The sequence below is a fragment of the Cupressus sempervirens genome, chromosome 3, assembly GCF_028749045.1.
Source record: "Cupressus sempervirens isolate cs-2001-9-10 chromosome 3, ASM2874904v1, whole genome shotgun sequence".
Lineage (NCBI taxonomy): Eukaryota > Viridiplantae > Streptophyta > Pinopsida > Cupressales > Cupressaceae > Cupressus > Cupressus sempervirens.
Genome location: NC_143120.1, coordinates 477698026 through 477711361, shown reverse-complemented (window position 1 = coordinate 477711361; position 13336 = coordinate 477698026). Strand labels below are relative to the sequence as shown.

The 13336-nt window shown below is 31.5% G+C and overlaps 1 protein-coding gene across 1 annotated transcript in view; it reads left to right on the top strand.

Annotated features, from left to right (window-relative positions):
• LOC149567230 (acyl-coenzyme A thioesterase 2, chloroplastic-like) overlaps nucleotides 1-2214 on the top strand; it is a 69905-nt gene extending 67691 nt beyond the window's left edge. Inside the window, exons 3-5 of the mRNA XM_089820410.1 lie at nucleotides 429-913; nucleotides 1240-1368; nucleotides 1580-2214. Coding sequence (XP_089676536.1) covers nucleotides 429-913; nucleotides 1240-1368; nucleotides 1580-1720 — 755 coding nt within the window. The 3' untranslated portion in view covers nucleotides 1721-2214. The remainder of the gene's footprint in view (nucleotides 1-428; nucleotides 914-1239; nucleotides 1369-1579) is intronic.
• Nucleotides 2215-13336: the final 11122 nt, after the last annotated feature.

Here is a 13336-nt window from a genome sequence, read left to right as displayed (position 1 = left end):
ATAATTTAAATGTGCAAAGGTTATTAATCCCACATAGTCTTTGTGGCATTAAAGAAAAAGGGTGAATTTTCAATAATTATATTAAAGTTGAACTTGCGAAATGAATGAAGCCAATGCTTATTAGTTGTGTGCTTAGACAAATGTTTTATTTGCGCCCATTAAGGTCATCCCCTATTTAAGATATGTTTTCCTGTACCATGAAGTACAAGTTTCTTATTTGAATTACACATTCAATCTATTCGTAGACAAAAGAAGGAATGGTTATTCTAAATTTAGATCATTTGCAAAAGATTTCGTATTGTGTTCTTTTAATTTTCTATTTCAGTTTATACTATGATATAAGTTTTCATGTAGACTGGCAAACTGAGATATTTTTCGATGATCTGATTGGAAAAGGCAACATGTACTTTGGTGTGGCTGTCTTACAGGGGACTCTGAAAATGGGAACTCTGTTGCTTTGACTGCTAATTTTACATTTGTTGCACGAGACTCAAAGACAGGAAAATCAGCTTCTGTTAACCGTCTTGTGCCACAAACAGAAGAAGAGAGAGCACTATATGCTGAAGGAGAAGCGAGAGATTTGAGGAGGAAGAAAGAAAGAGAACAACAAAGACGGGAATTTGAGCAAGGCCATAGGCTTCATGGTGATGGCAAGAGACTGCGAGATTTATTGAGAGAAGGTCGTGTCCTGTGTGATATGCCTGCTTTGGCAGACAGGGATAGCATTCTAATAAAAGACACCAGACTTGAAAATGCTCTGATTTGTCAACCCCAGCAACGCAATCTACATGGGCGAATCTTTGGTGGGTTTTTGATGCATCGAGCTTTTGAACTTGCATTTTCTACATGTTATGCTTTTGTTGGTCAGACTCCTTGCTTTTTGGAAGTTGATCATGTTGATTTTTTGAGACCGGTGAGTTATTCTTCTTCATAAATGGACTTAATTCAAATGTGACTCCTTTCTTTTAGTTTAGTTGGGGGTAACTGTGAACATGCTTGTAAATAATTATCGGCTGTACTTAGAAATTAATGGGATAGTTAAATTAGTAACTTCACAACTGTAGAGGTTCCTGAACTGGCATGTGGTATGCTTAACTTTTGATTTTTAAAAAATGTTTGACGCTAACATAACAATTCAGTGAAATTAATTTGTAGCGGGAATATGACTATTCAAGTTTTTTACCTGTGGGAAGCACCAGTTTAGAAGTTGGCCTAAATCTATTCTAACTGGTTTTGCAGGTGGATGTTGGCGATTTTCTTCGTTTTAAATCTTGTGTTTTATACACGCAACTAGATGATCCAAAACAACCACTCATAAATATTGAAGTCACTGCTCATGTGACAAGACCTGAATTAAGAAGCAGTGAGGTAAATCATAGGAGGGTGCACGGTAATAAAAAGTGTATTCTGGTCTAAGGCAGCAAGTATTTTCATAATATAGTGTCATTTTGTGACATTTTCCTGATGAGTATTACCTGATTCGTTAGTTAACGACTAAGTTGGCAGACTCATGAATTTCTGGCACTTTTGAATATGATGTGGCATTTAAAATAAAATATATCTTTGTTGCTTTGTTTAGGTCTCCAATACATTCTATTTCACATTCACAGTGCACCCTGAAGCTCTGGAAGGTGGATTGAAGATTCGTAAAGTGCTGCCTGCAACAGAAGAGGAAGCTCGCCATGTCCTCGAACGTTATGATGCTGAAAAGCTTGTCTAGTATTTTGAAGAAACTATTTGGCTTTCAAAACGCAATGCTCATAATTAGATGGCTCAGCTATTCCGCTTCCATTTGCATAAATATTACAATGGGTACTAAATATATGTTTACAAGATATATGGTGGTTCTTGCCCAACATCATTCCACTTGTTAACCCAATTGAAAAGGTCTATTCATGAGTTAAACATCTCATAAACAAACCTCATTTATGACTACAGAGATTCCTCTGATCGATCGCATATACATCCTGGGTGTGTAAATTCACAAGGGTTGTATTCCCGAGCCTTGATTGCCAGGCCTAGACTGATGGATACAGAATATGTACTGCATACAACTTAAATTAGAAAAGGATTCTCACCACTGGTTACAAAATAACGATTAAACTAGCACTTGTACCAAAAGAAGGTGCAGTCGTTATGCCGATAGTAATATTTATTATAATGCTATGTTATAGAAAAAATTGAGAAATGTGAAAATTATATTTTAGCAGGGAATCAATTTCAAAGCGAACATCTTGAGGGTAGACATATATGTACAAGTACACTTGGGATGGCATATTAAAAGTAGCCAAAATTTGTAAGTAAACTGCTAACTTTTTATTTCAGGGTGATTGTCTATTCTCCATGTGTAATCTAAAAAAGATGGTTCTAATTTACTGATCAAATAGTTTAACAATGACCAATATACTTTATAAACATTGGAATAATATTATTATTATTTTAAGATATTATAATATTATAAATCATATAACTTTTTATTCAAACTTACACGTCACACTTCAATTAAGCCTTAAAATGTATGTAGAACCTAGCTTGGGGATAAAACTAACAAAAACTAAAAAGCGCTTAAAACATTTAGAAGATGTGGATGAAACTAATTAAAATTAGAAAACACTTCATGAATTTATTGAATTTATTAAATAGCTGAAATTGCAAAGGTATTAATTTGCAATTTATAAGAATTAATCTATCATGTAATTTATAAGAATTAAACTAACTATATCCTAGATGATTTATGGAAGTATTTACAAGTGTAAAATTATAGATGTAGCAAGTGTAAAATTATAGACACAGCTATATAAAATCTGATAGCGAAAAATGTATTTTGGCCTTAATCTTATCATTATTTTTTTCCTAAAAAATATCCACATTCCTTTATTGTCATCTGGGTTCCCAACAATTTTCCTCAAGTTATCTCCATCACATAAAGGAGTTCAAGGAGTTGAAATGTGTATAAATTAATCTTAATAAAATCTATCAGATAATTCATAAGATATTTATTTATCCATTATTAAGTCATATTTATAATTCTTCTACATATATAAAAAATATCAAGAAATATTATTTTAAAATGTATGTTTGAAAAAATATATCCTTCAATATATTATATATAATTTTAATTTTTTTTTTAAATTTTTTTTTTTAATTTATAAGAAGAAAGTTTAAAGTTTTATTGTATCAATAATAAGGAACACTATAAGGATATGAGAAAAAGAAATGCTTCATATACTTTGATAAGAAATGCTTTGCATACTTTGATGAACCATTTTATTTTCTTTTATTACAGTTCTACTGTTCTAAAACTTTGAATGACTGTAGTATTAGTTGTATATTGTTGCAAATTTGATGGCATAATCTTCTAGTTGCCCGCTATGTGAATTGTCATTTGTGTTATTTTTAATAAATATTCCAAATATAGATGTGTTTAGAGAAAAAGTTAAATACATATTTGCTATTATGATCATTGTTTATTGTTCTCTCCAGTTCTTTTTCCTTTAGATGAATTTAAATAGTGCTGATTTTTTAGACCTACAGTGTTCTTGACACTGAAATATAGTTTTATTTGATGAACCATTCCAAATCAAAGAGCAAAGTCATTGTTAATACGTTTAATCCTATATTCATATGTTATCCGGAGGCACAAGAATGCCCACCTCAACAACTACCACAGGTTTTCTTATTAATAAATTTTAGTGTCTCATGGAGATAGCCAACATGACCAAAACAAACAATTGTACACATTCAATAAATTAATTTTGTGTGTATCTTTAGATCATTGTATTCCACGAGGCATCTACTTGACACATTTTGTATATATTGATTAAAAATTTCCAAAATTTTAAAAGAAATCTATTTGTGATTTCTAATTTTTTTTATTATAACTTTAATTCCTTTGTCAATGTATTTACCTTTAGATTGTACAATTTGAAGGCTAATCTCAAAACCTTCCATTGCTTTTGCTTGCACATAGAAAACCACTCTATTAGTTGACAAAGAAATTTACATTAATTAAATTCCTAATTTTTCTTTGTATAGATACAAAAGCCCAACCATAATTGGATATGACAATTCGAAATGGACAAATCACTTAGTAAAGAGATGAATCATTAATATTTTAAACCTTCTGTCTTTTGACAATGTAATTCAAGAGAATTCTCTGAAGTCTCAAAAATTTCAAGCAACCCAAACAACTAAACAACGAATTTTTGCTTTTCGCAAATGCTTAAAAGAACACCAGCCATGAGACATTACATGTGATCGGAGGTTTCTTCGAAATAATAGCCCATTAGCTACATATAAAGTAAATTGCGTAAGGATTCTTCTTGGTTTATTTTCAAAAAACATATCATCCCAAGTGGGTGTCTTCCTTGGATATCATTTAAAAATAACTTTTAATGAGAATATAACATATATCAAATATATTAATTTTCACTTTTCATCATGACATCTATTGAATTATGAAAATATACATGAGTATTCACCATTTTGAAAAACTCAATGCTCATAGTTAGACCAATGAAAAACCTAAAATCAATAAATATCCAATATTTAGCACATAATACTAGTCTTAAATATCAGATTTAATAAAAAGGCTTTTTACGAGCGAAAACACCCTTACTACAAATGCAATGCATAAATTCTATTTGATTTCTCACATCAAATAATTATCAATTTTTAGCTAACAAGACATTTAATACTTTATTTTTTAAAACTATAATAAGAATGCATTCTTTCTAGATCTATTGCCGCCTTTGCAGCAATCCTTAATCCTAGAGGGGGAACTATCTCCAACATACACCTCAATGTAAATCAATTTCACATCAATCATCAATTAAAAATATATCAAATTGATATAAAAATGAATCATTGTCATTATATAATATATATATTTTGTTTATTATTCAAGTTTTGACTTTATAATAAATTGCAAAGCTAAATAAAACATAGTCTAGAGGGCTATTAAACAACATGATGCAATTTTTTCTTAACTTTAAATATCGTTATTCCTAATGATTTAGGTCAACCTTAAACAAAACAATACCCATGTCCAAGCGCCCCTCCAAAGGACATGCATCTTTAGGCTTTAGTGGAAGAAATTGATTCTTAGAAAATTCTACGTAATTGTTATCCAAAGAGTTGTGCCTTAGGTCAGATCTCAAGAAAAATCATTGCAAATTCCTTTGATAGTAGGAATATGATCTTATTCAATATACTTCAGTCCAAATGTGACATTCTAACTAGTTTTCCTTCTATGGACATTTTTCATTTAAAATAAGCAATACTAATAGTGAAATGCAAAATCAATCTTACAATTCGCTACAATGAAGTGCAGAAGACAAAGATTTCAACACACACAAACCCTTTGAGATTTACATTCACATTAGTAAGAGTAAAGGCACTAACTCCTAGAATAACTACAACCATTGCGGCCTTGACTTCGTTGTTGTAATCTTGCCATGAATAATCCACTTCTTCACACAAACCATGGGATTTGTGCCCAATTTTGGAAGTTGCATAAAGAAAATAGAAGTAGCCATAGATAATTATAAGGAAAGTTAGAAAAGATAAACATTCATGTAAATCTAATAAGAAAACATAGTAAGCTATAAGAGGAGAATTCAAAAAGCAAGGCCAAAAAGAAAACCTAATAAAGCCCAACTGAATTCAACATGAGCCTCAAGTTCACTCCCACAATGGATATATTGGCTACAATACAAAACCAAAGAAGATCCCACAATGGTACATGCTTTGAGGTTGAATATCTATTTGCATTAGATATAAACCCCACAATGGCAGTTACAGAAAAATGGAATGCAGTCAAGGTGGTTGTTGCAAAAACTAGGGATACATGTGAAAAACTATTTCTGTTCTTGGAAACCACTCATTTCTTCATCTCAAACCATTTAAACTAATCTCATGTAGATGCATTAATGAAATATTAGAAAATTAAATTGCTAAAAACTTCATACATTTTCATCTAATCTTATAAGCTAAGAGTGTCAACTATTTGACTAGATTGGATTTCTTCCCACTTGAACTCAAAATTTAAAGAACCCCACCAAGAACTAGTAATTAATTGTAAACCCAAAACATTCTAGCCCTACGTGAGGTACTTTTATTTTGAAATCTACATTAAAATAAAACTGAAATTAAGGAGGAGTGCCTTACCAAATTTGAAGTCATATCCTGCTTGAGACATGACCTCCTTATTGGACATTGTAATCCCCACAGAGCTTATGATATTCATATCCCATGCTCTCACATTGGAAACACTTGATTTCTTCTCTGATTTCACGGTCACCATTCTTAACAGAAATATACACGATCCAATTTGTTGTTTCCTCTTCTGTGATGAATAAACAAAGTTTAAATGAAAATAATCCAAACCGACAGAGAGATGGAAACTTTGCATTCTCCATCAACCAACTAAAAAGATCTGTCAAAAGAAATGAAATGATTGTGCAGTTTTGATATTTCCATTCTATCCAAAATTGAGTAATTATGACAAAGTATTGAAGGTAAATCTTGCATGGAAAGTTATAGTGGTTGTCAACAAAGAAAACATATGATATATGGGCAGTGTCAGCAAATTCACATTGAAATGTGTTTTCCATTGCAAATTGGCATCACAAATTGAGCCCAAATGTTGTAGTGCCACAATTTTGCTACATAACTCACGGTAGAAAAACTAAAGCCACACCAACACACCAACATTCCAAATTTATTGGCAACGAAATTGTGACCTTATCAAATCACATTACAATGCACTAGAGATTATTATGAAATTTGTAGTAGAGTGAACACTATAGCTTAAGGTAAAGTCTAGAGGACCTAGGCTTCTACAAATTTTTTTAATTTTAAATAGAAATAATACCAAAGACTAGCATGCATGGATACAAAATGTAGAACTGTGTGCTAGCCACACACCCATAAGTGGTCTGTTTAAATTTTTTACCATATTTATAGGTTAGAAATAAAAAAGACTACTAGCCAAAATAGTTTTAGCCAATCACAAAAACTATTTTTTAATAGAAATATTTCAAATGATCATAGATTACAAGATTCAAGGGCAATTTTCAAAGCATGATTAATAAAGGACGAAGCATATGAAAACTATAGTCTTGGCCTATAATAGGCAGGACTAAAATTCTAATACCAATATAAATTAAAAATTATTTTGATCTATTTCTTACTTAAATGTAGAAAATTAAATGTGTTTAAAGTATAATTTTGAGAATTGTTCTTGCTTACATATTTTCAATTAAAAGAGCTCATTTAACTCTACATTTTCTATCTAAATTAATGTTCTATTTTAAGTATTCTTATATTAGACAATTAATAAATTTTATATGGTGTTTTTCAATGAAAGAAGGGTCACAATATTTGTCTTCAAGTATTATCAATTTTGTAGACTATTCCATAAAATCAAGGGAAAGGTATATTATATTTTATATAAACTATTTCAATTAGAATTAATGAGGATTATGAGTTAGGGATGCATACTAAAAAAATCTCATGACCAACTTCTTCATTAAATATCTTTTTTTGATACTTGTTATTTTGTATTGTATGTACATCCCAAGTTATTTTACTATTATTATATGAAATATTGAAATAATATTCTTTCTTTTTGAGTATCTAAATTATGTTCTGTACAACTCTACCAACTCCACACCATCCACACAACAAGTGGCATTACTAAGCAACAAGATTTATGGCCAACTAGTTATCAAACATGAAGACATAGTTTCAAATGGTACATTGAGTGATACTCCAACTATGTTTCACACATTTATTGGTACAAATTTCAAGTAAGTTATCCTTTCTATGTAGACAAAGTTTTAAATGGTACATTGAGTGATACTCCAACTATGTTTCATACATTTATTGATACAAATTCCAAGTAAGTTATTCTTTTGATGTAATTTGCATTTAATTTTAAGAAAAAATTAACAACATAAAAAAAATCATGAGTAGGTTTTAATGTTTATTTAATCTTTTCATTATAGAATATGATTAGATTGATGATTTCAATTTTATTTTATTTTATTCTGACTTCAAATATTTAAATAACATATTTCTTAAAAATAATTCTACAAGAGTTTTCATTCTTATTAAGTTTCATTTTTTGTTGGAAGCGATGAATAAATTGTAAACATGCAGGTAATCATAATAGTTTCTACATAATTAGGCAAGTTTCTTCCTTGATAAAAGGATGGAGTGTCATTATTATTTTTCTGTGCAAAAGACGTGGAAGACTAAAATTATAACCAGTAGTTCTTAAATTATAAGTTCATAGAAGTTCCAATTTTGAAAAATAGATCATTTATAATATGTAAAAGGAATTGTCAAAATAATAAATATCCAATCAAATCTTGTATTTCTTGCAATGTTTCTAACAAAAAACAACATCCATTCCTATAATAAATGCAACAAAACATAACTATATAAATCTTAAAATAAAATCAAGGTAACTCATTTTATTTTGTGAGACTATACCCAAGGTACAATGTTTCAATCTCAAATTGGGAAAATAAATCTCAAAAGAAAACCAAGGTAAGTGGTTTTATTTGTGACACTACACCCAAGGGTACAATGTTTCAATCACAATGGGAAAAGAAAACATGAAAGCAATAATGTAAATGAGAATTTCATTTAAGGATTATTAGGAAAAAAAGAGATAGCGTGAACTTTTCAATTAAAAAATTACCAAACTTTATTCTTATATTTAACTAAATAAAATAACTATAATAAAATATTTAAAATGATAATTTTTTACAACAATTTGTATTTTTAAGTGTTTAAAAAGGATTGTAATTTTTTTTAAGTCACTAAAATTTAATTTAAAGAAAAAGAACTTCATACTTTCATTTAGAGATTTTAAAAATCACTAACAATCATTTAGATTGCATTCGATATATAGCAGCCTATACTCAATACAAAAAATTCATGAAACAAATCATATAACTATTTCATTTATAGATTTTAAAAATCACTGACAATCATTTAGATTGCATTTGATATATACTGGCCTATACTCAATACAAAAAGAATCATGAAACAAATCATATAATTCTTTCATTTACAGATCTAAAAAATCATTGACAATCATTTATATTGCATTCGATATATAGCAACCTATACTCAATATAAAAAAAAATCATGAAACAAATCATATAACTCTTTGCAAGAATATGCAAAATTATATTTAGAATATTAAGTTCTAATTCATGCAAAATTGCAATTCACTTCATGGAAGTGGGAGAAAATTATAATACAATTCGTTCCAAAATAAGGACATAGTGAGATATGACCAAAATTATTCCCAACTTTGATGATCCTTAAAACACCGTTGGGGATTTGCATTTGTTAGCAATGAACACTAATCAAATTATAGTGTCTAGAAATTTTGTTCAAATTATTAAAAGAAGCAATAATATATTCATTCATATCAGGAAATAAAAGATGCTAATATTGAAGGGAGGAAGAATACATCTTACTGGAAGCACATACATGCCCTTTGCTATATGAATAGCTGAAGATTTCAAAAATTTACTGTTTGTAATTTGTTTGGGGTATTTATTGCTCAAAATATTATATGTAACATAAAACTAAAATTCAGAATAAGCTTATCATCTTAGTAAAGTACAAAAAATATTATATGAAATAGAGTCTCAATGGATCAACCCAGTAAAATCTGGAAGCTGTTGAACCACATTACATACAGACTTTATCAAAAAATACCAAAGAGTTGAGACAATATACTTGGCCCCATAGATACATACTAGTCTAAACCCCAAAAAAATCTAATAATAATAGCATATGTCAAAATTACAAAAAAAATTCAACCAGCTAATGAGAAAATCCCTTTGATCATGGTAGCCAACTATTCTTTTAGAGAAATTGCATTTGAAGAACTACCCATATCAATATGTTCTTGATCAGCTCAAACATAGATCCTCTATTATTATTATTTCGAAATAGTTTAATTATAATAAGAATTAACTTTTTTTAATTAAAACATAAAAATAACTGTTGTATCTATAGAGGAATAACATTGGATAATTCAATTGGAAATGTAATATCTTTCTCTTCCTAAGCTCTCATTGTTGTTCAGTTGTGTTCTTATATAACCCTCTAACAAGTATAAAACGTCTAGCTTTAACATTACATTATACTATCAAATTATATATTAGGAGATAATTTAAATAAAATTTATCTGATTTGTGTGAGGCAACTTAAAGTATCAATCTTACCAGTCTATTTCTAATTAGTTTATTTGAATCAATAGGAAAATCAAATTGCATAATAGTAAAAACAATGCCTTATTGTCTAAGGACTTTTTATTATTTCTACTTTGTTAAATTCAAATCCTTTTCTCATTGATCTATTCACAAGAGTAAAATATTCTTCCTCATTTATTATCTATCTTTCTTTGCACAATGTGGACAACTTCACTAGTATGTGATTTGCTACTATTTTTCTTCCTAACATCTTCTCCCCTCTATGAAGCATCTTCCCTTCTCTTTATTTTTGGCTTCTTTTCTTACTAGAGGGCTTGCAGAGCTAGAGGCCAAGCTTGGTTTTAGGCAGGTTACTAGACCATGGACCACATCATGATGTTACGAGCTATTATTGAGACTTGACACCACTCTACGAAAGTTTAATACTGTTACGTAGACTTTCATAAGGCTTTTGACACCATCCTATAGGTGGCCCTTTTCTAGAGGCTCAGAGACATTGGAATTTCAAAGATCTTATTGACAACTATTATGAGGTTATACGAGAACATTGTGGGTAGGTTCAGGACTCTTGAAGGTTTTTTTGCTCCTATCTAGAGCACTATTGGGGTGAATCAAGGTTGCTCTCTTTCCCCACACTATTTGGCATTTGTATTGATGAGCTTGAGACCTTCTCAGAGAGTCTTTACTCCCAGGTGATAGTTGTTACTTACACTAGGCTTTGATCTCCATTCTCTTATGCTGATGATGTGGTCCTTTTAGCATCTTCTCACGAAAGTCTTCAGAGACTCCTAGATGGTTTGGGTTCCTTCTCTGACTTACGACAGCTGATTGTGAACCTGAGTAAGACTTAGGTTAGTGTATTCGACCAACTGAAGAGATCTGATTTGCACTTTTACTTTCAAGGATAGGAGATTGAGATCACCTCTTCTTACACATACCTTAGTGTTAAGTTCTTAGGACATCACTTCAGTTTGAGGCTGCCATCCAGCCTAAAGTTAACAAGGGGATGTGCTTCCTTTCTATGCTCAAGAGACAATGCTTCAAACAACACTCCCATGACACGATGTCCAAGTTGTCCCCTTTGGACTCCTTGCGACAATGCTTTATGGTTTAGTGGTATGGGTACTTTCTCTTCTTGACTCAGATTGGGCCTTTATTGAGCATGTTCAGACTGTGCTTTTTTGACGCATTATCAAATGCCATAGACTCACCCCCCATGACATTAATATGGTAGAATTTGGGGCTCATCCTTTCAGATTGGGTGTCATTTATTTTTGGTTTGGTTTCTTCATCGACTTCATGGCTTTGTAGATTCCACGGATGGTTGTCACATATATGCTTACTTGGCCTATTTCTCCTTTATTTCTGTTGCTACCTCAGATCCCTCCCCTAGAGGTTGATGTTGGTATGCTCAGGAAACCTCTCTGTTGAGCTCTATTGGGATTGATATTGACCACCTCCCTCCCAATTTTCATTGGATGCTCCCACTCATCTCCTCTCATCACAACAGGGGCTGAATGGGCATGCCAAGATGAAAATTTATAGATAGTATATCACCGTGACCTGGAGTAACCCGGTTGGGGGGTTACATCCTAAGATGGGCTTTTATGCTGAGCACTTCTTTGTTATCATTGATGGGATTATTACATGGCCTAGCTACTTGTCACGACGTTGGTGTCACACCTTACACATCTCCCTTGGATCTTTCAAAGTTGGCTCCCACTAGTTACAAATCCAGACTGATCATCATATGGGTAGAGAGGACTAGATCTATCACTTGTGCACCTTGTTCGAGGTCGAGACTAAGACCCATTTCATCTTTTGATGCATGTCCTACTATGAGATCAGTGGGAGATTCTATTTTCTATTCAGAGAGTGTGGTTCCCTCATGGATTTTTTTGTATACATGGATCAAAGGTATCTGACACTCTATCTCAAGGAGGCGATGCAGTTTTGAGACCACATTTTATAATGCTTGACCCTCTAGAAGGCCTCAGATCAACTTCTCATCACCACCTTCTTCTCCCCCTTGTCTCTCAACATGGGGGGTGAAGCGGACCTCCAATTCCTCCAGTACCCCCATAGTTGGCCACTCTAGATCAGTGAGACCCTGCACCAAGTTTACTCTTACTCTTCAGTGACACCACTTCCACAACTCATGACGATAGACTAGAGTTCCTTCCTACCTAGAACTGTCTTGTTCAGTGTTGGAATTCTTTCAGCGGAGTAGGATCCCTAGTTCTTGCCTCTTTATTGGCTCCTTTGTTGCTTTGTATCTTTTGTTTCTCACTTACTCTTTTCCAGACACCATTTGGTGTCTTATTGTTCAATGCTTCTTTGTTTATATGGTCTTAGTCCCTTAGACCCTTGGTGGTCTTTTGTTGAACATTAATAGGTTTATCTGATCTTATCTTCTATTCTATTCTTCATACGCCTTGACTCTTCTATTTCTATTCTTTTCCACTAACTGCAAAATAAAATAAACCTTAGTTTGTGGACATCATTTGGAATGCCATAGCTATTCAAAATTAGTAGTTAGTTTTCAATGTTCCACCTTTGCAAATCTGCTTCCAAAATCAACGTCATACCTACCTTTTAGTGCTTTGTTCTTGCATTATGTCTTTAGTGCCAATTTATCTTTTATGCCTCTATTGTCTTTATTTAGTTTTTAATCTACTTTGGAGATTCTTCTATGTTATTGCACACCCTTTTTTTCTTTGCTCTTTTATCCCATGCAATATACCCTTCTTTCTGCCACATATCCAACTCCAACTCTTCTACATCAACATAACTGAAACTTTGGAGTCAGAATCATGTTTGAAGCATGGTATTTAGTCTTTACAAGTTGCCCTTTCAATGATGAATAAAATGTACTTGTTTGCAAGTTGCCTTCACTGATTTCTCTTCTTCCACATTCTATTCTTGCAAACATAGTTCATGCTTTTTGTTATTAATTTTCTTGAATTAACAATAAGAGGAAAATATTATTTTACTCTTTTCAAACTAAGCATACATTAATAAACAATCTCTAACTTTTGTTTTGACAAACACAAATTGATCATTTGTCTATTTGCTTTTACAAAAGTATACTC